Raw genomic sequence first — 27,508 nt, forward strand, 5'->3', positions numbered from 1 at the left:
TCAGAACACTGTTATGTCTTTTCTAGGTCTTGTTGGGTATATTTTTTGGTACCATTTCTGGACACTCAGGATCTGGGCACTGTTCTTAAGTTTTTGTGCTCAATTTTAGTGATCCACCACTTTGATCCATAACTTCATTTCCAGCTTTTTGGTAGTCATTTGGAGATAGGAGGCTCATGGTCTTTTTGGTCCAGGCTGGCTTTGAACCTCAGTGCTCAGGTCTCACCTTCCTGAGTAGGTAGAATTACAGGCATGAGTCACCAACACCAGCTTGCTCTGTGCATTTTTGTGTGATGTGTTCACTTCCTAGTGTAATAACCAGCAGGCTGGTAATCAGCATGGCCTGGTGGCCTGGCCCACTGGAGGGGGCAGGCATCAAGAGGCTAACATCAACTGCCCCACGTGTTTGCAGCCCAAAGGGGATGGGATGTGCTGCTGGAGGGGTTGGAGCACTGAGTCTGACATGCTGAGCTGCCTATTGGGATTGGACAAGGGACAGCTTGGGGGAGGAACATGGATGGCGGTTTCAAACCATTAGTGGGGGGAGGGGAGGGGAAGGGCATGGCCTATCTGGGTATATATAGGCTACGGGTTCCTAAGCCTGGGGGAGTAGGGTAGAGAGCAGGGGAAGTAGAGTGGAGAGTGGTCTTGTTGTATTGGGGGGAGTAGAGAGAGAGGAGACAGGGAAAAGCCTGCCAGAGCAGAGTAGGCCAGGGCAAGGCTTCTCCAGAGGCCATTTGGGACCTCCTCAAGGGGCCATTTGGGACCTCCCTCTATTGAGGCCTGTGGAGAGTGGAGAGGCCTGCAGGGAAGGAGGAAGGGAAGAAAAGGAAAAGCCTTCCCCTTTGGAGTTTGGAGCTTTGGAGGTCTGGGGATGGAGGTTTGCAGAACTGAGTAATTGGTGGTTTGCATACCAACTAATAATGGTCAGGGCTGCCTATTGGAGGCTTAGAGGTTTGTTGGTCGAGGCTTCTCTTGGGTCTAGATATCTAGCCCAGGACAAGGTAGTCGCAGGACTTTGTATCTTTAACTGTGCCTCGATGGATTGTCTTGCTCTTCAGGCTAGCAGTGCCAGCAAATGTATTTCAATACTTTTTTATATTCCCATCATAGCTATGACTATAGGAATGCACCACTGTTGAGACTACCATCTGCACATGACTGTATTGGAATTCTGATTCCCTCAATCTCAGTTTTTACAGAGAGAGAAAGACAGAATCTGTCATCCACCCAGGTAAGAGATACCATAAACTTTTTTCCCAGCCTGGATTAAGAGAGGGTCGTCAACATGGACTAAAGGTGTTCACTACTGTTTTTTGCTTAGGATAAATTTTTCTATTTCTGAAAAATAGGCATTCTAATTTTCAGTGAAATAACACTGAAACTATCATTTGCTTTTGGGAATATAGTCACTTTCACAATTTTAATTCTGCCCATGTCTGAAGAGATGTCTTTCCATTTATTGATCCTTATCCAAATTCTCATTCCATAGCTTTACTTTTCATTGTTGAGGTCTTTACTGATCTTTTCATAGGTTTTGAGTCCGAGGTATTTGTTTTTGTAAAGTCAACATTTGTAGGTATATATGAAAGCATCTTTGAGTTCTTCAGTTTCTTTTAAGGGATTAAATCATTTTCAGTCCAAATAGACAAAAGATGTTATTTTTCCAACTCTAAGTAGACTGATTTTTTGTTGTTGTTGGTCATGGGGTTTGTACTCTGGGCCCAGGTGCTGTCTCTTAGCATTTCAGCTCAAGGTAAGCACTCTGCCACTTGAGCCATAGCGCTACTTTTGGTTTTCTGGTGGTAAATTGTAGATAAGAATCTCATAGGAAGTGGCGCTGTGGCTTAAGTGGTAGAGTGCTTGCCTTGAGCTGAAGATTGCAAGGACAGCGCCCAAGCCCAGAGTTCAAGCCCCACGACTGACCCCCCCCCAAAAAAAATCTCATAGACTTTCCTGCCTGGCTGGCTTTGACTTGAGATCCTCAGATCTCAGCATCCTGAGTAGCTAGGATCATAGGCATGAGCCACCAGTGCCTGGTCATAGATTGATATTTAAATTCTATTTTTGTATTATTTTAAATTTTTACTAGTATATGTATGTAAAATGGGTTTAGTTATGACAGTTTTATATGGGTACATAAAGCCTTTTGTCCAAATGTGCATATATCCATTACTTTTATTTCCTCAAAAATTTAAATTATCTTAATGGCCTCCATTATTTTATTTTCAATGATGAATTGAAATCTGTAGTGTTTGATAGAATATATCTAAACCTTTTGAAAGCAACAAAAATCATATAAAAATATATGGCATATGATCCCCAGTAACACACACACACACACACACACACACACACACACACACACACACACACAACACGGAAGATAGGCAAACCATCATTCAAGGGCTAAATCCACCCTGCTTTGTATGAGTAAAGTTTTGTTGCAACACAAATGAAAAAATTTTTTTCCTTTTCCTTTCTCCTTACCTCTTTGCTATTTCTCCATGAATCTTCCTTTACATTCCACTAACTTTTTCTTGTCTCCCACCCATCCAATCTTACTTTAACATATCAATCTATCCATATTGTCACTCTTTTTGTTTAAGAGAAAAAGCGTTGTGTAAGTTTACTGAAAACCTAAGAAAAATTAGCAAGGACTACAATATTTTATGCAAAATCCCTGAAATCTCATATTCTCCCAACAATTTCACATTACACAATGAATATTCAGTAATTTACTCAATAATATAAACTCATCCCTATTCGTGAAATTCCTAAAATCAGGAAGATCAAAAAACGCAATAGAAACTGATGAGTATTTTCGATTACATCTTTATTTACATTCCAAGAAGTTGGAAAGTAATTACATTTTCATTTTCATTTTGCCAAGCATTTTTATATTTTCAAGAATAATTTATAGAAAAGTATACTCAGTTATATAGTCATTTCTTTATTAGAAATGTAACTATGAGAAGAGATTTGAAGTCAGTCTGGGCAGGAAAGTCTATGTGACTGTTATTTTTAATGAAAGGTCAAAAATCTCAAAATGAAGCTGTGGTTCAAGTGGTAATACAGACATAACTGAAAAAGGTAAGGCACAGTATAGGCCCTGAGTTCAGGCATGCAAAAATGAATTTAATTAACGTAAGAAGAAACATGTAAACATGTAACACTGGAAGAGATGAGAAATGAGTACAATTGTGTCCATATATCTTAAATACGGGATTCTGTAGAAATACTATAGAATGCACTAAGTCAACCCATTTGAAACAATAAGTCATGCTTTCCTTATCAAATTGAAAGTTTTGAAATGTGACAAATAAAAATGTACATGCTTCAGCCAGCGCTGGTGGCTCATACCTGTAATTCTAGCTACTCAGGATGCTGAGATCTGAGGATTGTGGTTCAAAGTAAGCCTGGGCAGGAAAGTCTGTGGGCCACCAGAAAACCAGAAGTGGTGCTGTGACTCAAATGGTAGAGTGCTCGTCTTGAGCTGGACTGCTGAGGGACAGTACCGGGCTCCAGTGTTCAAGCCTCGCAATCAACAACCACAAAAAAATAAAAAGTTAATGTTTCAATAGACTGTAAGAAATGCTACATTACAAGAAGTAATCATATATACATATATGTTTATTATTCACACTTCTATGTATCAAATTAGCAAAAAAATGATTAAACAACAGTAAATTAAAAAGTATATCTAGGCATGGAAGAGCAAGCTATGATGCATTACAGATTATAATTTTAGAGAAAAGTCAAAGATCTTCTACATTGTAATCATAATTTGAAAAATATTTTTATAACTTATCCAAGTCATTCCTAAAGCAGGAAAGTGGCACGAGAGGCAGGACTTATGAGAGAGAAGGAGATGGAGCCTGGTAAAGAGAGAGAGAAACACACACAGACACATCGAGAAAGGTGCAAAAGAGACTCACGATACTTGCAAAAGGTGAATGTGTAGAAATATACAAGCAGTGACCAAAACAAGGATGATATTAAAAGATGAAAATTTGTCAAGAGTAAAACTTTAATGAAATGTATTAGAAGATTCTGCAACATGGTGGTGTGCAGAGAGGAAGTTAATATATTTAAAAATTTAAAAAAGTGATTTAGAAAGACAACAATGAAAAGACACTAAAAAGAGTGTATGATAAAATCAAATGTAGAGGGGCTGGGAAAGTGGCTCAGTGGTAGAGCACTTGCCTTGCATGCTTAAGGCCCTGGGTTCGATTCCTCAGCACCACATAAGCAAAAAGACAAAAGCTGGAAGTGGTGCTGTGGCTCAAGTGGTACAGCGCTAGCCTTGAGCTGAAGAGCTGAGGAACAGTGCCCAGGCCCAGAGTTCAGGCCCCAAGACCGGACCCCCCCCAAAAAAACCCAAAAACCAAATGTAGATTAAATAGGAAGAACCAAAAATATAGAAGCAAAATTCCACTTTAAATGATGATCACTTGTTACTACCATGACTAGAAAAATCCACAATAGATCCATACTTATTGAAGTAAAAATTTCATAATACTAAGTATTACAAGAAGAAAAAATTACTGTAGACTTAGTAGAGAACATGTTAGTAACCAAACATGAGTATAATCTTAAGAATATTTATTTCTCCTCCTGTCTTTTATCCCTGAAACCATGCAGATAATTTCTTTTTTGTATGTTTTTTATTATAAAAATACTGTACAGAGGGGTTACGGTTACATGAGCAAGGTAATGAGTACATTGCCTATTGAGCATTGTTGCTCTTCCATTTTTCCCTACCATCCCTTAACTCCCACCTCCACAATTAACTCCTTCCATCAGCGCCTTCCCCCCCACAAGTGGTAAAGTTCATTTTCAACATAGTGTCTTGTATATCTCCTTGTTAGAATGAGTCAAACTGTATCCCTATTTAAGTATTTTGTTTTTTCCCTTCCCCTCCTCAAATTAGAGAAGTGTATATACAAGATGCAGGGCACAGGAGTCAAATATAGTGACAACAGTGGTTATACCATGAGGGAGGAACATACAAAGAAACAAAAGAATCACATAATACATTATAAATATGTTAGAAAAAATGGCAACAAAAATTTGTTTCTCTATCTTAGGGTTCATTTCACTTAACATCATGTTATATAGTCATATGTACATAGCTTTTGGCCTTTTCTGCTTGTCCTAGACATGTACTAGTTATTGCAAATAAGAGAAACCATGGGACTTATTATTTTTGGGCCTGCCTTACTTCACTTAATATAATTTTTTCCAAGTCTTTCCGTTTCCTAATAAATGGGGTGATGTCATTCTTTCTGATGGAGACATAGAATTACATTGCACACACACACATATAAATAGATCAAGAACATGTGATATGCCCCCCGCTGGGGGGCATCTGGGTTTCTTTGATTTCTTAGCTATGATAAATAATGCTGCAATTAACATAGTTGTGCTGGTAGCCTTGTGATCCTTTGGGCTAATGCCCAAAAGTGGGATTGCTGGGTCATAGGGCAGCTCTATGTGGAGTCTTTTGAGCAACCTCCATACTGCTTTCCAAAGTGGTTGAACATGTTTACACTCCCTCCAAAAATGCAGTAAGCTTCCCTTCTGGACACATCCCCTCTAGAATCTGTTGTTATTAGAGTTCTTGATTTTAGCCATTCTAACTGGAGTGAGGTAGAATGCCAATGTTCCTTTGATTTGCATTTATTTTATGTCCAGAGAAGTCGAACATTTTTTCATTTTCATGTCATCTTCAGAGAAGTTTCTCTTTAAGTTTTTAGTCCACTTATTTATCCAGCAGTTGATTGAGGTTTTGTTGTTGGAGGATTTAACTTTTTGAGTTCCAATGTATTTTAGACTTGAGACCCTTGTCTGTTGTATGCCTACTGAAGATCGTTTCCCAATCCGTGGGGTTTCTGTTGATCTTGCTAGCTATGTCCTTTGCCATTCAGAAACTCTGCAGTTCCACACAATCCCATTTGTCCAACCTTTCTATGATTTGTTGTGTTTCTGGGTCTCTATTAAGGAAATTTCGGCCTGTGTCACAGAGACCTAGAGTTTCTCCTATTCCTTCCTGTAATATTTTCAGGGTGTCCATGAAAAGAATTTCTACTAGGCATTAACAAAATGTTGTAACATTTTGGGGCAAAAATGCAGCCTAGGAGCCCCACCCCAGAGGCCAAGATGGAGAAGATCTCCACAGCCACCATGACCTTCCCCTTGGCACTGTGGTAGACAGGCAGGAAGGTGAGCCACACACTGCAGAACACCAGCATGCTGAAGGTCAGGAACTTGGCTTCATTGAAAGTGTCAGGCAGGTTCCTGGCCAGAAAAGCCACAATGAAGCTGGCCAGGGCCAGGAAGCCCAGGTATCCCAGGACACAGTAGAAGGCAGTGAGGGAGCCCTTGTTGCACAGGATGATGATGTGGCCATGTTCAGAGTGTTCATCTGTGTCCACAAAGGGAGGAAAGGTTCCCAGCCAGAATCCACAGAGAGTCACCTGGATGAGGGTACAGATGGGGATGATGAGGTTAGGAGCTCCTGATACCAGCAGCCACCTCATCATTCTCCCTGGAGAAGTGGCCTTGAAGGCCAGAACCACAGTCACTGTTTTGGCCAACACTGTGGAAACAGCCACAGTGAAGACAATTCCAAATGTGATCTGCTGCAGGATGCAAGTGACTGTGTTGGGACGGCCAATGAAGAGCAAGGAACAGAGGAAACAGAAGATGAGGGAGATGAGCAAGATGTAGCTGAGAGCCCTGTTATTGGCCTTGACAATGGCAGTGTCTTTGTGTTTCACAAATATCTCCAGTACAGCAATAGTTAGCATAGAGAAGCAGAGAGCCATGCAGGACAGAGCCATGCCCAAGGGGTCTTCAAAAGCCAGGAAAGTTTCATCTCTCCGGAGGCACTGGTTTCTCTGTGTGTGGGCATACTGATGATCTGGACAATTCACACATTGCTCCATATCTGCTGAGAAGTGTACACTCCCATTAATTCTTGTCAGCTTCTTTTTCTTCAAAGAATATAGACAATTGTTCACTTAGATATTATCCTATTATGTCAGCATTTGCAATAAAAGTATTTTTTTCTTTCCTAAACCATAACCTGTTCTCATTTCCATCTTTTTCTTTATTTAGTCTTATATTCAAATTTTCCTTCAGTGATTATCAGATATATTAACACCATGACATTTGGGATAGTGTATTATGCTAACAACAATTTTCTACATTTTCCCCCACTCTAATTAACAGAACTGTGCCCTATTCTGCAATCGCATTGAAAGTTGTAATAGTATATTTCGCAGTCTCTTGCATATCTCTGTAACACTATTTTATTCCTGTGTTACAACCTTGAATTCATCTAATTATGTTTTCATTGCCTACTTATCTTTGAAGGAGTAGGAACAGAGAAAACACTCTTGAGCACTCTCTAGTAATGCTCACTTCTTGAACAGAATCTACCTTTCTAAATACTTGTCCTGTGCCAAGAACAGTTCTGGGCACTGTAATATAAAGATAAGCAAGATTCATCTTTTCTGTGTGGACAAAAATGTAACTTTTAAGATGATCACTGTCTTTACTAAGAGTTACATTTAATACCATTTCAGGGTTTACCCTTGTGTTAATGGTAAGAAGCGTTCATGATAAGAGGCATTGCTGGAGAAAACTTTGCCTGCAATAAACCAGAAAATATTACTATGTAATTCAAAATCATGATCTATCATATTTCACTAGCAATACTACTATAACAGAAAGAAGGCAAATGGGATCTGTCATCCTAATACACAACTTTTGCATTGTCTTGGTCCAATTGAAGAAATCTAGGGAGAAATAAAGAATCTTCCTAAGACATGACTTACCTGTTCCATTAGCAATCTCATTCTCTGAGCAAGGGTTACAATCAAAGCAACAGGCAGCCTTTCCCTCCTGAGGTGATTTTCTGAATCCAGGACCACAACTCTCACTGCAGACAGAGTGTGGAGTCTGACAAAAGTCAGAGGTGTGTTAGTAACTGTTTAGACTCATAACCCACACTCCAAAAAGTCCATTGTTTAAAAAATCAGATTATTAAGGATGATGTTTATATGTGGGTAAATTTAATTGATTAATTGAATTCTGTTATAGATTTTTTTGTTATTCATCTCCAAAAAATTATTAGTATGATTAAAAATATTTTCTTGATTAATAACAGTTCCTAAACATGACAGAGTTATGATCAGTGGCTCTACCATATCACGAGCATTTACAACATAACGGACAGGTTTATTGCCAGTCTTCCTTTTTTTTTTTTTTTTTTTACGATCCATCTCTTGGCTCCGTGCAGTAATGACTATTGCTTCTGTTAGTAGTGAGTCCCTACAGCAATTATTATATATACATATATATATATGTATGTATGTATGTTTGTATGTATGTATGTATGTATGTATGTATGTATGTATGTATGTATGTATGTATCTATCTATCTACCTACCTACCTACCTATCTGTCTGTCTTCCATTATCATTGCAGTGTGGCCTGCATTGGTTTATGGCCCTAATTGAGTAAAGAGCTGATTAAAAAACCTGAGTTGGTTTTTTTTTTGTGCTTTTGAAAAAATTTCTTTTGCACACTACAAGGAAATAATATTTTGGCTTTTAAAATTCCTACTTTTTTTTTTGTTGTTGTTGGTCATGAGGCCTGAACTTTGGGGAGGGGGAAGGGAAATAAACTGCTGAGACAAGGATACAGGATGACCCATTGTAACAATGAGATGTACAAGACACTATGTAGAAAACGAACTTTACAACTTGCGGGGGAGAGGGGAATTGGGGAGGTGGAGAGGGAAGTGATGGTAGGGGAAAAACAAAGGAGGAGGTAACAATGCTCAATAGGAAATGGACTCATTACCTTACTCCGGCAACTGTAACCCCTCTGTACAGAATTTTTACAATAAAAAAACATAAAAAAAGAAGAAAAAATTCCTACATGGTTTGGAGAATGCTACACCCAAATGTCCTCCAGTGGCTGCCAGAGGTCAGGTTCTGGGTGCGCCTGCGGGATCACAAGGGCTGGAGGACAAAAGATGGCATCATCCAGGACGTAGTGGTCATCGTCCACGTCGCCCTCACAGAGTGGGGCAGTCTGGTGAGAGCAGCTTTACTGAACACTTCCGGCAGGCTGTTCATTTGTTCCTCCCCATCAAGTCCTCTGATTTCTGAAATTTTTGATCATTTCTCCCACTCACCACTGTTCTCCACGGAAGGCAGAACCAGAGCTCAGAGGACCCTACCTCCAGTTGGCTCCAAGACAACTCAGATCCCTTTTATTCCTTTTTTTCTTTACTTTTTAAAAAAGTCAACTGACTCAGCAGCTGCTGCAGTCATACCGGAAGCTTGTACCTGGCAGCTTCTGCAGCTGCCAGGTCACGGTTTAATGAAAGCTCGGTGGCATAGATTTCTTCAACATGGAGACTCAGGATCATCACGACTTCTCCATAGCCAGCACCTCAAGTCAAGAACTCTGTGGGTTTTTCCATGTGGATGAATTTCCACTAGTCTCTAGAACTGATCCGGTGAAAACATAAACGTTGAGCCTCTTCCTAGCAAGCCATAGATAGAAGACATTCTAGACATCAACAGGCTAAAGACGGATGACACGACAGAGTAACAGAACTAGATGTACATCCGGCTTTGTCAATGCCACTGTGTAGGAGGAGCTGTGTCCCTCGATCAAGGTGACGCTGAACAAAGGCAGCTGGAAGTGCTTTGGAGAACGTCTGTCTGTTGCCCACAGAGCACTGCATGCATCTCCTTCTGGGCGTGCCTTGCCTGGACCCACCTCCTGAACACACCTCCTGGGCCTGACTCCTAGGTCCGCTTGCCCCACCTACTTGGCATGCCTAGGACCGCCTCCTGGCCCTGCCTCCTGGCCCCTCCTCCTGGTCCCCACCACCTGGGTGTACTTAGTCCCGCCTCCTTGGCATGTCTAGGACTGCTTCCTGGCTCTCCTGGCCCTGCCTCCTGGGCCCGCCTCCTGGTCACTCATGAGCCTGCTGGGACCTCTGGTTAGGTTCACTTACAGGGAGCTGCTGAGCAGGCTTCTCAGAATCCACATCCTCAGCACCAGCCACACCTACGCCAGGAGGATAGGGCCAGGACTGGGCTAACCACTGCTCTGAGGAGGAGGAGGAGTGGGTGCCACCACTTCTGGCCACCTCAGCCTCTGCCATGATGGCTGGAGCCATGGTGCCTGTCCAGCCGCCCATCCAGCACCAGGGCACTTTGAGGTGGGTGTGGGCGTAGGGGGCTGGAGTGGCCAGCGCCAGGCCTACTACTGTTCCGAGGCTTCCGCCCATGGAACCCTGTTATAGATTCTATATTCCATGATTCACAAAGACTGATGAGCTACCATCTTTATAGGCTGTTGAACTACTGAAAAGTCTGAGATCAAAGGTGGAAACTCATGGTGAGAAAGTAAGTCCTGGTAGAGAGCCCTAATGAACTGGCTTCAGTTCATGTCAGTATTTGTTGTCCCCTCCTCATGTGTAAAATTGAGAGGAGCCTGGAGGAAAACCTCCTTTTTATATGGGTTTGTGAACCCCAGACCCATCATATCTTTCTGTTCTTCAGTGGCCATGAGGTGAGACTCTTTTCCCAGGTGTCTTCAATGATTCCTCTCACCAAAGATGCCTAATTAGCAGGTCAACTATCCATGAATGAAAACGCCACAGAAGGGAGCAAAATTAATCTTTCAGCCAAATATAGTGATTCATCAGGCACTTTATCACCATGTTAGAAACTTACTAAGAAAGATAGTATTTATTTTTATGACAATATTCGAAATCAACATGCAGGAATACATTTAATTTTTTTTTTTGGGTCCAGTCGTGGGGCCTGAACTCTGGGCCTGGGCACTGTCCCTCAGCTCTTCAGCTCAAGGCTAGTGCTCTACCACTTGAGCCACAGCACCACTTCCGGCTTTTTTATTTTTGCTTACGTGGTACTGAGGAATCGAACTCAGGGCCTCAGGCACGCAAGACAAGCGCTGTACCACTGAGCCACCTTCCCAGCCCCACATTTAATTTTTTTTAATGGTAGTCAGTCCTGGTTAGTCATGGTCTAAGCAGTGGACATGAGGATTTTTGCTGAAGTTTAGCACTCTACTACTTGAGTCAAAGCTCCACTTCCAGATCTTTGGTGGTAATTGGAGAGAAGAGTCTCACAGACCATATTTGGGATAATTTTAAATGGTGATATTCAGATCTCAGCTCTATTAATAGCTAGATTATGGGAGAAAGTTGCTGGCAGTCAGGAAGGTACAAATTTAAAGGGCAAGTTTTACTTTATATATATATATATATTTAAAATTATTATGATTAGATCCAACCCACCTCTGTAGTTCCTATGGTCCACTCTACCATATCTTCAGATAAAGACAGTTGATTACCATGGAGAGCATATGGAGAAAACTTTCCTACTTTCACTTCCAGTTGAAGACCTTCTGGAAAATTCCAAATGTTCAGAATGTCATACTCTGGCTCCAATTTTCTTTTCTCATCCAAAATTACTTGGTCTCCAGCAGGATTGTAAAATTGGATGTTTTTCAGAAAAGGGTGCAGCTAAAAGAGATACATCATCTTATGTTGAAGTACATCCCATATTTAAGGTAGAAAATCTGAAGTAAGAAAAGCTCCTGATTGTCTTCAAACTCTGTTTCTGAATCCAAGAATAGCACAGCCACCTAATGAAGTACTGCAGAAGAAATTCTATGGAGGAATGAAAATAGTCTTTCTGAATCCTGGTCTTTCAGAAAAGGATCAGATGTCCTTTTTCTTTTCTTTTTTAAATAGGAGAAAACACTACCACACAAACAGCCAGGAATGAGATAATATTCAGTTGCTTAACTAGTTATTCCAAGTATCATTTTTTATGAATGCCTATATTTTTAACTTGCTAAACTTTTAATATGGAAGTTGAATGAAACTAGATCACTTATGAAAAATATGAAAAATTCTGTTGAACAGATCGTCCTTTGCTATCACTCAAGAAACTATTGTAGTTTCTTTCCCCATGGTATAACCCCTGTTTTCACTGGATTTGATGCCGGTGTTCTGCACTTTGTATATACATCTTTTTAATTTGGGGAGTGGAAGGAATATTGGGGACCACTGAAATGGGCATACGGGCTGAACCACTGTGATCATGAGATGTACAGGACACTATATTGAAAATGAACATTACAATGTCAGGGGATGTGGGATGACTTGAGGAGGTAGGGAGGGAAGTTATGGTAGGGGGAAAATAAAGGAAGAGGTAACGATGTTCACAATAAAATATACTCATTACCCTACTCATGTAACTGTAACCCCTCTGTACAACGTTTTTAAAATAAAAAATTACAAAGAAATAGAAGGAAAAGCTGAATTTACAGTTATCAAAACAGTATCTATCAGCATGTTGAAGTTATTTGTTATTAAATGAATTTATAAGCCTGGATCTGGTGGCTCATGCCTATAATTCTAGCTACTCAGGAGGCTGAGTTATGAGGATCGTGGTTTGAAACCATCCAGAGCAGAAAAGTGTATAATACTCTTATCTTCAAAAAAAATACTACTGGGGAAAAGTTGGAAGTAGTGCTATGGCTCAAGTGTTTTGAGTACAATGTGATGCAGGGACAGCACCCAGTCCCTGATGTCAAGGTTCAGGATTAGCAATAAACCAATGAACATTAAAAAACCAACGAAACAAGGGATGGGAAGGGTAAACAAAGCAGGAGGCTACAATGCTTGATAAGAAATGTACTCATTATCTTGCTCATGTAATTGTAACCCCTCTGTACAGTATTTTCACAATAAAAATAAATAAAAATTTAAAAAAAACCAACAAAACAACGGAAAATGCATTTTAGAAATATAGATTATGTTTTCTTCTTGTTACTGGCCTGATTATTCAAAAGACAATTTGCACACATGTCTAGAGTACCTCACAGAAATTTAAACAAAATAATTTACTGGTTGGTGCTGGTGGCTCATGCCTATAATCCTAGCTACTCAGGAGGCTGAGATCTGAGGATCACATTTCCAAGCCAGTCTGGGCAAGAAAGTCTGTAAGACTTTCATCTCCAATAAACCACCAGAAAACTGGAAGTGGTGCTGTAGCTCCACTGGTAGAGCACTAGCCTCAAGCTGAAGAGCTCAGGGACAGTGCCCATGCCCAGAGTTCAAGCCCCATGACTAACAAAAAAAATCCTGGATCACAGGGAGAAACAAAGGAAGGGATAACAATGCTTGATAGGAAATGTACTTAATAGATTTCATGTAACCATGAGTTACCACTCTGTACAGTAGTGTTACAATCAAAAAAATTCCTGGGTTTTGGAAAATCACCCAAAATATTTAATTTCATACAGTAAACTGTTCCGGAAATGCCTTGCTCATGATGTGTACCATCCGATATACAAGAAATTACCTGTGCAGGGGAAGGCACTGTCCCTTTTCTATTTCCCATTGTTTGAACTTCTGTTTGGTGAAGAAACATCTCATGGAGAGCCTGGGCCACTGCATACACAGTATTGTATATATTGTAACTGTCTCCAGACATGGTGATGTCAAAAATGTGCCTAGGCAACCAATCCAAGGAGGCATCATGAGGACAGCTGTCCCATACTATACAGTCAGGATCAGCATCTGAGCAATTAAAAGAGAGAAACCACAGCTTTGCAAGAAAAAAATCTTCTGGGTATTTGGAAGGATGAACTGCCTTGACAAAATCTGTGAATCCAGAAACATCTGCATGATGGTGTGAGAAAATAAGAGGTACATGCAATGAGCCTAGCATGAAATATCTCCTTGTTTTTAAATCCCACTGTGAGTTGATGATCCAAACTTTGCCTTTTATTAAAAGTTGCTCAATAAACATCATTAAATCTAATAGTGATTCATTATCACCATATATGATGAGGACATTTGCTGAAGATTTATTTATCTCATTATAAACTTCCATTATTTTGATCATATGTACCATGCCTTTGCTTGATATCAGTAGCTCATAGGCTACACAAACTCTATTCTTGCTCATTTCTTCTTTCAATTCAGTAAGAATCCACAAATCATACTGATCATGTGAGGTCAATATTCCTACCCAGTTCCAGCTGAAATGAAGTAGTATAGAGACCATGGCAGTGGCTATTGATGTGTCCTTTGGAGCCATCTGATAGAGAGCAGGAAACTTGTGATGATCACAGAGGGCAGGATCAAAAGGCCCAAAGGTAAACTAAAGGGAAAGAAAATTGGACGTTCTGTGAATGAGAAGATTGCCATCCATCATATTCTCAGTCTTGAAGTATGTTAAGAAGCAGTTGAAGTAGGGAAAGCTAGGGTTTTGGTTTAATTTTTGAAAGAAATATTTGAATTATTTAATAGTTGTACAACCTATTGATTACTTATAAAATGCCTCTTGAGCTTCATCACTAGTTTTTATCAATACCTCCCTATCCATTTTCCTCATTCCATTTTCAAATATGTACATTGAATATTGTGTTGTTTTTCCCTCCCATCCATTCCCTATTCCTCTACCTTTATCCCTTTATACTTACCATCCTCATAAAAGATATGCTTCATCTTTCTGGAATTCCAGAAATTTCACCATTTTGGTCCACCCCTATATATATTGTACTTTAGTCAGATTGATTATATATATATTTATATATATATTTGTAAATGGCTATGTATGTGTCCTATTTTTTTATACTACATGCTCGCATTTCAGATCTAACTTTTTCACATATGAGAGTAAACATTTCCTCTTCTCATTCTGAGACAGACTTGTTACCCTCAACATAATATCTTGTGTGTGTGTGTGTGTGTGTGTGTGTGTGTGTGTGTGTGTGTGTGTGTGCTTGTTTATATGCATGTGCATGCTAGTACAGGTGCACAAATTTAAGGCATCAGACATTTGGTTGGCTTTTTACCTCAAGGCTTGTACTCTACCACTTGAACCATACATTCACATACTGCTTTTTTCTGGTTAATTGGAGATGTTTCCTGAGTAGCTAGGATTTCAGGTATGAGTCACCAGTACTCTGCTCATCGTATCTTCACACCTCAAAGTAATTTTCCATTTCCTTATTTTAAAACAAAATTATTGGTAAGACATGAAATAATAAATAATACATTTGCTTTTCTAATTCTTCTATGCCTTAACCTGAGCAGTAGGAACATACATAACCCACTAACTTTGAGTACTTACTTTTTGATACCATAAAATTTGATAGGCTCATAAATCCAGGCTCTTCCTATCATTCTCTCCTAACACCTAAAATGGCACCAAATTAGACATTTTTATATCCCTCCAACTCTCACCTGTGGAAATCTGTAGAGTTCCAGCAATGTCCCAATGTGGGTAGATGTTATTCCTAATGGTCCTGTTAGTACTGCTATAGACTTGCTGTCTCTGATACAAGAATAGTTTGGAATCTTGTACTTCCCAAAGAGGCAAATGAAGGGATTCTTAAATATTCTCCAAGCTCCAAATTGAACATCATAGACATCAAATCCCAGAGTCAAGTTATGTAAAAGTTCATGGTTTTTGTTGATCTCCTCTATAGCAAACGCCAAGGCCAACACAAACTGATAGTTCTTGAAGATAAACCTGCATAATGAGCATAGAAATTGAGGAATGTTTGATTTTTTGCTTTTTTGCTTAGGAACATGTTAAAAATTACCCTAAATTGGGATGGAATGTGAATGTAGTGTAAGGACATGAAGGAAATTTGTCATGAATGAGATCCAGAAACCTATTTAAGCCAAGAGAAAACTTTTCCCCCACTACCACATGCACCACAACGAAAAGCTGTTGTCTGTTAAACATTGTTTAGGCTTTCATGAAACATCAAATACTCTGTTTCCTTTACCATAGAGGCTAGTTAGCTCCAACTGTGTAAAAAATAAATCTTGTGCTTTTAATCACCAAATTTATATTATGTGTTTATATGGCAGGCTAGGATAAATAAAGAATGCTCAATTTAAGAGCAAGTTTCAGAAGCTAAGTGTCCTTTATGGAAGATTCTATACCAAGCTGTGGTCACAGACCCAAAATATTGAACTGCTCTTCCTGCAATATAATTCAGAAGAAGAGCTCAAATATTAGGTGAGGGAATTTTATTCTTCTTTATGTAACTAAAAAAAAATGGATGCATCCAACACCAATGAACTCATTATGGAGAGAGGCACCTCAAACACAGTGGATAAGGAGAGAATCATAAGCAAGCTTTATGTTGAAAACCCAGTAACAAGGCCACTATTGTAAAATACAGTGATCACTACCATCTTCCCAATATATTTAGATTGAATACTGAAAAGAATAGAGAGGAGTAAATAGGATCAAAGTACTTTTTTTCTTTCTCTGTGTCCTGTCTGTGTGTGCAAGTGTGTGTTTGTGTGTATGTGTGCATGTGCATTATAAAGAAATTAATGTCATAAAATCAACACACATTATTTTAAAAAGAAACAATGGAGGCAATATGGAAATACAAAGAAAAGAATGGACTTGTTTGACATATACAGACATATGTGAAATTATCCCCACGGAAGCCTATCGTGTGTGTGATATCTTCTAAAGAGAAGAAAATAGTGAGTCTGAAGTAAAGCTGATTGATCATACACATATGAAGGAGGAAACTGGAAGCAAGAATGAAGAGTGTGAATCAAAGTTTTGTGGGCTGGGAAGGTGGCATGCATGAGGCCCTGGGTTTGATATAAGCAGAAAAAGCATGACATAAGCAGAAAAAGCTGGAAGTGTGCTGTGGTTCAAGTGGTAGAGAGCTAGCCTTGAGCTGAAGAGCTGAGGGACAGCTCTCAGGCCCAGAGTTCAGGCCCCACAACTGGCCACAAAAAAAAGAAAGAAAAAAATTTTGTTCCTGGCTGCTGGTGGCTCATGCTCGTAATCCTAGCTACTCAGGAGGCTGAAATCTGAGGATCGTGGTTCAAAGCCAGACTAGGCAGGAAAGTCTGTGATACTCTCAGCTCCAATAAACCACCATGAAATTGGTAGTGGCACTGTGGCTCAAGTGGTAGAGCAATCTCTTCAAGCTGAAGAGCCGAGGGACAGTGTCCAGGCCCAGAGTTCAAACCCCAGGAGTGACAAAAAAAAAGTTTTGTTAAATTTTGACAACTATTTCAGAAAAGCAAATATTAGTGTTTTGGGGATTCGATAAATGGATGACTATTGGAGTAAGCACCCAAGAAGTTATAAATGAATTTACTGAGGTATAAGAGACTCTATGGAGGACACAATTAGAATAATTCTTTAGAAATTTAAAGCCAAAGTGTAACAAAATATGTACTAGGAATACCTGTGTGTGTTGGGGGGGTAGGAAAAAAGAGGGATAGAAGTATGAACGGGGGAAATGAGTAGAATGTAGGCAAGAATTCATTGTATAGGCCACAGAACTGAGAAAAATAGGAAGGGTAAAGGAGGGCATATCCATTTAGGGTGACAATGATCAAATATATTATATACATAAATTACTTTGTTAAATGACAAAATTCATGACCTTATCTAAAATTAAGAAAAGTGAAGGAAGACGTAGTGTGAGAAAGTTAAAAGGGGAGACATTGATCAAGAGGCAGTGTATTCATAAACTCTTCTTTAGAATATCAGTTTCTTTATACTAGTACCTAAAGAAAATAAAAATTTTAAAAATTAAAAATTAAAAGCCATTGTTAAGAGTGATTATACAACTGATCTGAGAATGTTCTGACCTAGCAAATGTGCTAGGCACTTTGTAAGGATAATTCTTATGAAGAGGGAAAAATTATTAATATATGTACTGATTACTATCAAACAAAGTAAAAATTGGATATGTAATATTACAAATGAGGAGAAGAATACAAGGCAGTTACAGTTTTCATTTGTATGGTTTACTATTGTATCTTAAAATATTAAAGGAAAATTTTTGTTAAAATTTAATGAAAACATTTCATTATAATATTTCTGTACAGGAGTGTAAACTTGTTCAACCACTTTTGAAAGTAATATGGAGCTTCTTCAAAAGACTACACATAGAACTCCCCTATGACCCAGCAATCCCACTTTTACGCATTTACCCAAATGATCACAAACAAGACCATACTAAAGCTACCAGCACAACTATGTTTATTGCAGCATTGTTTACCACAGCTAAGATATGGAAATAACCCAGATGCCCCTCAGTAGATGGATGGATCAAGAATGTTATATATATATGTGTGGAATTCTATGCCTCCATCAGAAAGAATGACATCGCCCCATTTGTTAGGAAATGGAAAGACTTGGAAAAAATTATATTAAGTGAAGTAAGCCAGGCCCAAAGAAACATAAGTCTCATGGTTTCCCTTATTTGCAATAACTAGCATATGTCTGGGGCAAGTAGAAAAGGTCAAAAGCTATGTACATATGACCAGATAAGATGATGTTAAGTGAAGTGAACCCCAAGATATGGACACAAGTGGTTTTTTCTTTCTTGCTATTATTTCTAACATAATTATAATGCACCGTGTGATTTTTTTGGTTTCTTTGTATGTTCCTCCCTCATGGTATAACCCCTGTTTTCACTGTATTTGATGTCGGTGCCTTGCATCTTGTATACCCACTTCTCTAGTTTGCGGAGGGGAAGGGAAGAAACAAAATGCTTCAATAGGGATACAACTTAACCCATTGTAACAATGAGATCTACAAGACCTACGATGAAATATGAACTTTACAATTTAGGCATGTTGGTGGGAGAGCATAGTTGTAGAGGTGTGAGGTAAGGGATGGTAGGGGAAAAATAAAGGTGGAGGCAACAATGCTTGATAAGAAATATACTCATAACCTTGCTCATGTAACTGTAACCCCTCTGTACAGTATTTTTACAACACAAACATATTAAAATAAAAAGAATAAATATTTATATACATTCACTTATATATTTGATCATGACCCTCTACTATTTGTGTGTATTTTTTCTTTTTCTTTCATCATCCTCATCATGGATTGTTGTCATCCTTCCAAAAGTGCTTGCTGTAATCTATTTTAATCCATTTAAGGACCACAAAATGTATAACAGACAAACAAAAACTAATCCAGAAATCTAAGTTCTCTACTATTGAACTCAATAGCCACTGAAGTCTCTAAAAGGAGAGAAAGTGTGAAAGAAGCTCCAAGAAACCTGGAAAGCAAGTTACATAATGGTAGCTGTGAGATGTGAGTTGTTAATAATGACTAGGATGTAAATGCAGGAAAATCTATCAGTAATAGAATGGCTTAATGAATGAAAACCCAAGGCCAAAGATGGGTTGATTCCAAGAAACTCTATTCACCATCAATGTCCCTCAATGACTGGAAGAAAAGAATGTAAGCCAGACCCATCGTTTCCCTCATTGTAGTAGAATGTGCATATAAAAAATTCTTCTGGGACATGATGTATTTTTACAGGTGTCTAAGCATTCTGCACAATGAGAATAAGGGAAGATAATCTTAGGAGAGGAATTCAAAGGCACAATACCTATATGCATCTGATCATATATACAATAATAGTCATGGAAATGAACTCCAGGAAATGGAAATGAGAGGTTCTTTTTCTTTGATGCTGTTTTGGTCTATTTTTTCTTGTTCATTCATGTGTTTGGGGGACAGAATGGGGACACCAAAATAATGGGTAAAGGATGAACAAGTGCAGCAGTAGTATTCACTAGACACCATATTCACATTGAACTATACAACTTTGGGTGAGGAAGGGGAGGAAAAACAGAATGAGGAAAGGAGTGACAATGGTCAAAAAGCAAACTAGTCTTTAACTTATGTAACTGTAACTAGGCTGTACATCACCTTTATATTAACAAAATACAATGAGAGAAAAAAGAATGCAATAAGGCAGTCCATGCAAATGAAGGACAAAAGAAAGCAGAAATACCCATCACAAATCACATCAAATAGGCTTCAATCAAAGCAGTAAAATGTGACAAGTTTGAAATTCAGTGATGAAGGGATCAAATCAACAAGATAATATAGCAATTCTAAATGTATATGGACAGACTATCCAAGCATTTGACTATTTTCAAGCTGACTTTAAAACAGTCCTCAACACAATAATAGCTGAAGATTTTATGGAGAGACCATTGAGAAAATTAACAGGGAGGTACTGGAATTCAATTTTATCCGTGACAAGATGAGCTTCATTCACATTCACTTACAGAACATTCCACCCAAGTCTGAATAAATCATCTTTCATGAAGAAACTGAGAATTTTCCAGGAAAGATCATGGGATAGGACACAAAACTAACCATATTTGTAAAGTATTGAGTCTATCATGCACATTTGCAGATCATAAAAGAAAAATGGAAAATATGCATATTATCTTAGAAATGAATTATTTTTCAACCATGAATATATAAATAAAATTAAAATTTTCAATATAATTAAATGATTAGGACATGATTAAATGAATTGTTTTTCGAGGCAAATTTACTTGTAAAATATAAAAATAAAAACAATTATCAGAATCTGTATATACAGAAAAAGGAAGAAAAAATGAAACTGTTACACTCTTTGTTTAAATCAGGAGTGCAGATACTGTACTAAAGGCCCTAGATTGCATCTCAAGAAACTAGAGAAATAAATCCAAACTTAGTAGAAGAAAAAGTATCAGAGAATAACAACACAATAGTAATTATAAGGAAAAGAGGTTCTACATAAATGACATGGTGATCAGACTGAAGCCAAAATCATGAACAATCACAGGGTAAAGCAACAAAATTACATATAACAACACAAAACTCCCATTATTCTGGATGTGATAATCAGTATGGTGAAAATAGTCATTTTTATTGAAAATCCATCTACATATTCAGTGCAGTCTTCATCAAAATTCCCCATCACTTACTTTACAGAAATAGAACAAGGAAAACTAAATTTTATGAAAAAGTAAATCCACCATTAGCCAGAGTTATCCTAAAGCACAAGAACAATTCTGAAGTATTCTTATATCTGTTCTTTTCTTATACTGTGTTGCCATAATAGGAGAAAATATTTGATAAAACAGACACATGGATTAAAGAAATAGACCAAGAAGTAATTGTCAACAACTACAGATATCTGATTCTTGGAGGAGTTACCAAATAATAAACAACCTAAAGAAGGCACCTTTAGTATGGGGTGGCATTGTAAAACTGGGTTTCCATATGCACACTGAAACAAGTATCTATCCTTCCACCTGTATTTGTTTTTGAACTGGAAGGCTTTATTTTATTTTACAGATAAAGTTTACATTGACAGTGTAGTTATGATTTTTTTAATTTTGGTGAGAGACAAAAGATAAGAAGTGGAAAAAGTCTATAGTTAGATATACCTATATGTATATGACACACACACACACACACACACACACACACATATATATATACATATATATATACATATATATATGTATATATATATATGGGTTTTTCTTTGTTTTTAATGTACTCTGATTTCTTTTTTCTTTTGTGATTTTTTTATATCTACTTTTATTGTAAAAATGTTGTATAGAGGGTTTACAGTTACATGAGTAGGGTAATGAGTACATTTCCTATCAAGCATTGTTACCTTTTCCCCTACCATACTTTCCCTCCCCACTTCCCCAACTCCTCCCTCCTTCCTGAAATTGTAAAGTTCATTTTCAATATAGTGTCTTGTACATCTCATTGTTACAATGATACAACCTGTATCCTTATGTCAGCATTTTGTTATATCCCTTCCCTACCCAAATTATAAACATGTATATACAAGATGAAGAACACTGGAATTTAATGAAGGGAAAACAGGGTTACACCTTTGGGGAAGAACGTACAAAAGAATAAAAGAATCACATAGTGCACTATAAGTACATTAACAACAATAGCAAGAAGGAAAAAAAACCACTTCTGTCCCTGCCTTGGGGTTCATTTTGCTTAACATCATCTTTTATGGTCATATGTATATAGCTTTTGGCCTTTTTCTTCTTGTTCTAGACATGTATAGTTATTGCAAATAAGGGAAACCATGGGACCTGTTTTTCTTTGGGCTGGTTTACTTCACTTAATATAATTTTTTTCCAAGTCTTTCCATTTCCTAACAAATGGGGCAATGTCATTCTTTTTGATGGAGGCATATATGTATATCACATTTTCTTGATCCATTCATCTACTGAGGGGAATCTGTGTTAGTTTTGTATCTTAGTTATGGTTAATAATGCTATGATAAACATGGTTATGCTAGTAGCTTCAGTATGGTCTTCTTGTGATCATTTGGGTAATGCCCAGAAGTGGGATTGCTGGGTCATAGGGGCGCTCTATGGGAACTCTTTGGAGGAAACTCCATACTGCTTTCCAAAGTGGTTGAACAAGTTTACACTCCCACCAACAATGCAATAGGGTTCCCATTTGGCCGCATCCCCTCCAGCATCTGTTTCTAGATTTCTTGAATGTAGCCATTCTAACTGGGGTGAGGTGCAATCCCAATGTTGTCTTTATTTGCATTTATTTTATGGCTAGAGAGGTTGATTATTTCTTCATGTGTTTATTGGCCACAGAAGTCTCTCTTTAAGTCTTTAGCCCACTTATTAATTGGGCAGTTGTTGATTGAGGATTTTTGTTGGGGATTTAAGTTTTTGAGTTCTAAGCATGGTTTAGATATGAGACCCTTGTCTGTTGTATGGATAGTGAAGATCTTCTTGCAATCTGTGAGCTTTCTATTGATATTTCTAGCTATGTCTTTTGCCATTCAGAAGCTCTGCAGTTTCATGCAGTCCCATTTGTCCAACCTTTCTTTGATTTGTTGTGTTTTTGGGTCTCTATTAGGAAAATTTCGGCCTGTGCTAAGGAGCCCTAGAGTTTCTCCTATTCCTAACAGTAATGTTTTCAGGGAGTCTGCTTTTATTTCAAGGTGTTTGATGCATTTGGAGGTTTTTCTGGTGCATGATGATATATACATTTCTAGCTTTGGTTTTCTATAGGTGTTTAACCAGTTTGGCCAGCACCATTTACTGAAGAGGTTGTTTTTCTCCCATTCTATTTTTTTAGTTCCCTTGTCAAAGATTAGGTGGCTGTAGGTCTGTTGGTTCATTTATGGGTCTTCAGTCCCATTCCATTGGTCTTCATGTATGCTCTTGTGCTATTACCAAGCTATTTTTAGTATTAAGGATTTGTATTTAAAAAACATAGAAAGAATCAACAAAACAAAGAGCAGGTTCTTAGAAAAAATTAATAAAATTGACAGTTTGCAAATCTTATCAGAAAAAAAGAAAACACACCCAAGTAAACTCAGAGATAAGAATGGAAACATCACTGCAGTAACAACCATGATTCAGAATATTATCAGGGGATACTTCTCAAACCTTTATGCTAGGGGATACTTCTCAAACCTTTATGCTAGTCAGTTTGAGAATCTGAAAAATCTGGGTGAATTTCCAGCAAATATTCACATGCCCAAACTAAACCAAGATGATTTAAACCAACTTAACAGACCCATATCAAGCATCAAAATAGAAACAGCAATGAGACCTCCCACCCAAGAAAAGCCAAGGACCGGATGGATTTATAGCTGAATACTACAAGGGCTTCAAAGCAAAACTTACACCTATACTCCTCCAATTCTTCAATGAAATTGAAAGTGAAAATTTACTACCAAACCTTCTCTATGAAGCCATCATAACCTTCATCCCCAAATCAGGCCGGGACTCATCAAAGGAAGAGAACTATAGACCCATTTCGTTGATGAATATCAAAGCAAAACTTCTCAACAAAATATTGGCCAATCAATTTCAACAACTCATCAAAAAAAGTCATACACCATAATCAAACAGGGTTCATTTCAAGGATGCAAAGCTGGTTCAATATGTGTAAATCAATTAATATAACTCATCACATCAACAAAAGCAAGGATAAGAACCACATGATTATCTCAACAGAGGTTGAAAAAGCATTTGACAATATCCAACACTCCTTTATGATGAAGGTCCTGGAAAAACTAGGAATTCATGGAACATTCCTCAATATAGGAAAGGCTATGTATGACAAATCTCCAGTTAGTATTATACTTAATTGCAAAAAGTTAAAGCCATTTACTCTAAATTCAGGAACGAGACAAGGTTTTCTGCTCTCTCCACTCCTCTTCAACTTAGAATGCCTAGCTAGGGAAATAAGACAAGATGCAAACATACAGGGGATCCAACCAGGGAAAGACGAGGTAAAACTCTCCCTCTTTGCAGATGACATGATCTTGTATTTAAAGAACCCCACGGTTTCCACTCCTAAGTTACTTCAGCTGATCAGAAATTTTGTCAAAGTAGCAGGCTATAAAATTAGCCCTCAGAAGTCAATGGCATTTCTGTATGCCAATAATGAGAAGAGCATGGCTGAAATTAGGAAAGCAACCACTTTTATAATAGGCTTACAAACACTAAAATAACTAGGAGTTAACTTAAGTAAAGAGGTGAAGGACAAAAACTTTCAAAAATCTGAAAAAGGAAATTAAAAGCAGAACTAAGGAAGTCGAAAAGCTTCCCATGCTCCTGAATTGGGAGGATTAACATCATGAAAATGGCAATACTTCCAAAGGCTATATACAAATTCAATGTGATATTTATCAATATCCTAACCTCATTCTTAAATGAAATAAAAGAAGCAATCCAAAAATTCATATGGAACAACAGAAGACCCCAAATAGCACAAGTAATCCTTAGCAGAAAGAAAGTGCTGGAGGAGTATCAATTACGAATTTCAAACTTCAACCTGTATTTTTTTAAACTCCAACTTGGTCATTTCCTAATAGAGCCTGGCACTTTGAAAGTAATAGAGAAAACGAGAGGAAACATATATTCAGGTAACTTAAACATAACTCAAATAGCTCATAAAATGACAGCAAGAATTAGGCTCTGGATTTGACTAAGTGTTAGAATACTTTGTCTCATTCACAGGCCCTGAATTGTATTCCCAGCACTGGAAATGTAAAGTAGCTGGTTTTATCCAGTTGAAAAGCTTCAGCACAATGAAAGAAATGTTGAATTAGCCAAATGCATTTTTATTTCTTGCTTGCTATTCATTGCACAGAGGAATAATAACATAGTGGGAAAATAAAGCTTAAGTACCAGTAGGATAATTCAGTCAAGGAACAATTCAAAAATGAAAAAGTACAAGTGGAAAATCAACAAAGAAAAAAAGATTCAACTATTTGAGCAATTAGGAAAATACAAATCAAAGTTATAATGGAGTGCCTACCAACCAAGATACAGATTGCAGTTTTGTTAATGTTATATGAAACTTAAATATTGGAGATTCCTCAAGAAATTAAAACTATCTCCACTCCTGGCTCATGCCTGCAATCCTTGCTGAACAGGAGGCTGAGAGGCAAGGATCTTGAGTCAAAGCTAGCTGTGGCCGAACAGTCCATGACACTCTTCTTCTCCAGTTAACCTTCAAGATACTAGACGTGGAGGTATAGCTCAAGTGATAGAGCATCAGCCTTGAGAGAAAAAGCCAATCAAGAGTGCAAAGCAAGCCAGTCACCATGACTCCTGCCTGTAATCCTAGCTATTTCAGGACTCTGAAAATGAGCAGAAGAAATGACAGATGTGGCAGAATGAAAAAAGACGTGGGACAAGATATAAAAAGTGGTCATAAATATAGTGAAAGACTCCACTAAAAGTATGAGACATGCATGGTGGAACTACAATATGAACCAGAGAATTGGCACAAGCACTATATGGTGTAAAACTTGCGAATTATTGCTGTAACATCAGTGGGTACAGAGTTCAGTCAAAGATCTGACCTACTGATGTCTAATTGCTATGCCCCATTTATCTACAAGAAAGTCTTAGTGGATAAATAATTCTATCCATAGCCAATAGCATGCATAAAATTTTACTTAGCCCAGACCAGACTTCATTTCATATCTGTGGGTAGATAAGAAACATCCATGGGCTGAAACTGTAATACTCAATGTGCTTACATTATCACACTAACAAAAGTACTCAAACATTTTGGGAAATTAAGAAAATGAAAATCAGCTAAATATGGTAAAATAGTGGGGATAAAAAGAATAAACTAAGCCAGGCACTAGTGATTCACATCTGTATTCTTAGATACTTATGAGGCTGAGATCTGAGGATAGTGTTGGGCAGGGATGTCTGTGAGACTCTTATCTCCATTTAACCACCAGAAAGTGCCAGAGTGGAGATATGGCTCAAATGCTAGAGCACTAGCCTTCAGCAAAACAGTTCAGGGCCGGTTCCCAGGACCAGCACAAAAGAAATATAGACACACCAGTGACATATAAGACAAAGGTATATATCTTTTATAGCAGGGAAGTGAGTAATTCATGTCCTGCGATCCCCGCTCTCAACTTTGGGCAACTACCTTAGGCTAAACTTGTCACAGTAGCCCTTGGAAAGAAGTGCAAATGATAAAACAATGACAGTTTCCCTTGCAGTAGAAATCAGATAGTTTGCTAGAATTTCTTGAAGCTCTTTACAATCATTTTTCTTTTTTCTTTATTTGCTATACTCATTTACTAGTGAGACTCTCTGGTATATATTAAAAGCCAAGAATATGCATGTGCACAAGTAAAGCAGACCTCATCAAGGCAGATAAAATTCTCCCATAAGGGATCTTTGATAATGTTGAACTGCATGGTATGCTTGGATTGTGGAGCATTTCTGACATGAAATGACACAAGGCTTAGTTTGCAACAGTATCTATTTGTAAGAATGTGTGTGTGTGTGTGTGTGTGTGTGTGTGTGTGTGTGTGTGTGTGGCAGTCCTAGGGCTTGAAATCAGTGCATCAGAAACTTTCTTTGAGTTTTTTTTACTCAAAGCTATCACTCTGTCACTTGAGAAATATCTCTACTGACAGCTTTTGGCTTGCTAATTGGAGATAAAAGTCTCATAGATTTTTGTGCCTTGTCTGGCTTCAAATCTGCATCATCAGATATCATCCACATGAGTAGTTAGGATTACAAGCATGAGCCACCAGCCTTCAATAAGAATTTTTATCCATGTCTTCAAAATATAGGTGTTAATAAGGAAAAGTTATCAGATTACTGGCCCAGGGGGACAGAAAAATGTAGCTGCAGCCTTTTAGTCCCAAACTCATTCCAGGGACTCAGGTTGATTGTAATAACATTGCTTCATTTTCTGTGATGGCACCTGGGATGGAGAAGATACAGAGTTTCTGGCCTGAAATGAAGACCCTACAGTCCTGGAAAGTACAAGATACATGGAACAAGGTAGAGTCCTTCCCTACTAGCAGTAGATATAAGACTAAATTATGGAATTGAGCTGTTCCTGCTGCAATAGGGATAGGAGGTCAGTAGAGAGGAGGCAGAACATTGATGTGTGCACCAAGAGCTCCCTCAGCCACGGCCTATTCTCAGAACAAAATAGTAAATGGGAATAGAGTGACGAGTTACTTACGGTGTGTGCTCTTCTTTCCTGGAAGAATCGCTATTACTATGATCGATTCCCAAAGTGTAGAGAGGGAAAAACCCAGCAATCATCACATCTCCATCCAT

General features: G+C 38.2%; 1 protein-coding gene and 1 pseudogene across 1 annotated transcript; both read right to left on the bottom strand.

The window, feature by feature from the left end:
- LOC122119858 (vomeronasal type-2 receptor 116-like) lies at positions 1-27,508 on the bottom strand. Its single transcript, XM_042693928.1, has 7 exons — positions 27,411-27,508; positions 15,326-15,614; positions 13,434-14,237; positions 11,357-11,584; positions 7,845-7,968; positions 6,083-6,952; positions 1-65 (listed from the first exon to the last, which is right to left on the bottom strand). Exons 1-7 carry the CDS (start codon positions 27,506-27,508, stop codon positions 1-3), a joined length of 2,478 nt encoding a protein of 825 aa, XP_042549862.1.
- Positions 8,968-9,769, bottom strand: LOC122119839 (annotated as a pseudogene).

The sequence above is a fragment of the Dipodomys spectabilis genome, unplaced genomic scaffold (genome assembly GCF_019054845.1).
Source record: "Dipodomys spectabilis isolate Male_0828 unplaced genomic scaffold, ASM1905484v1 ptg000173l, whole genome shotgun sequence".
Lineage (NCBI taxonomy): Eukaryota > Metazoa > Chordata > Mammalia > Rodentia > Heteromyidae > Dipodomys > Dipodomys spectabilis.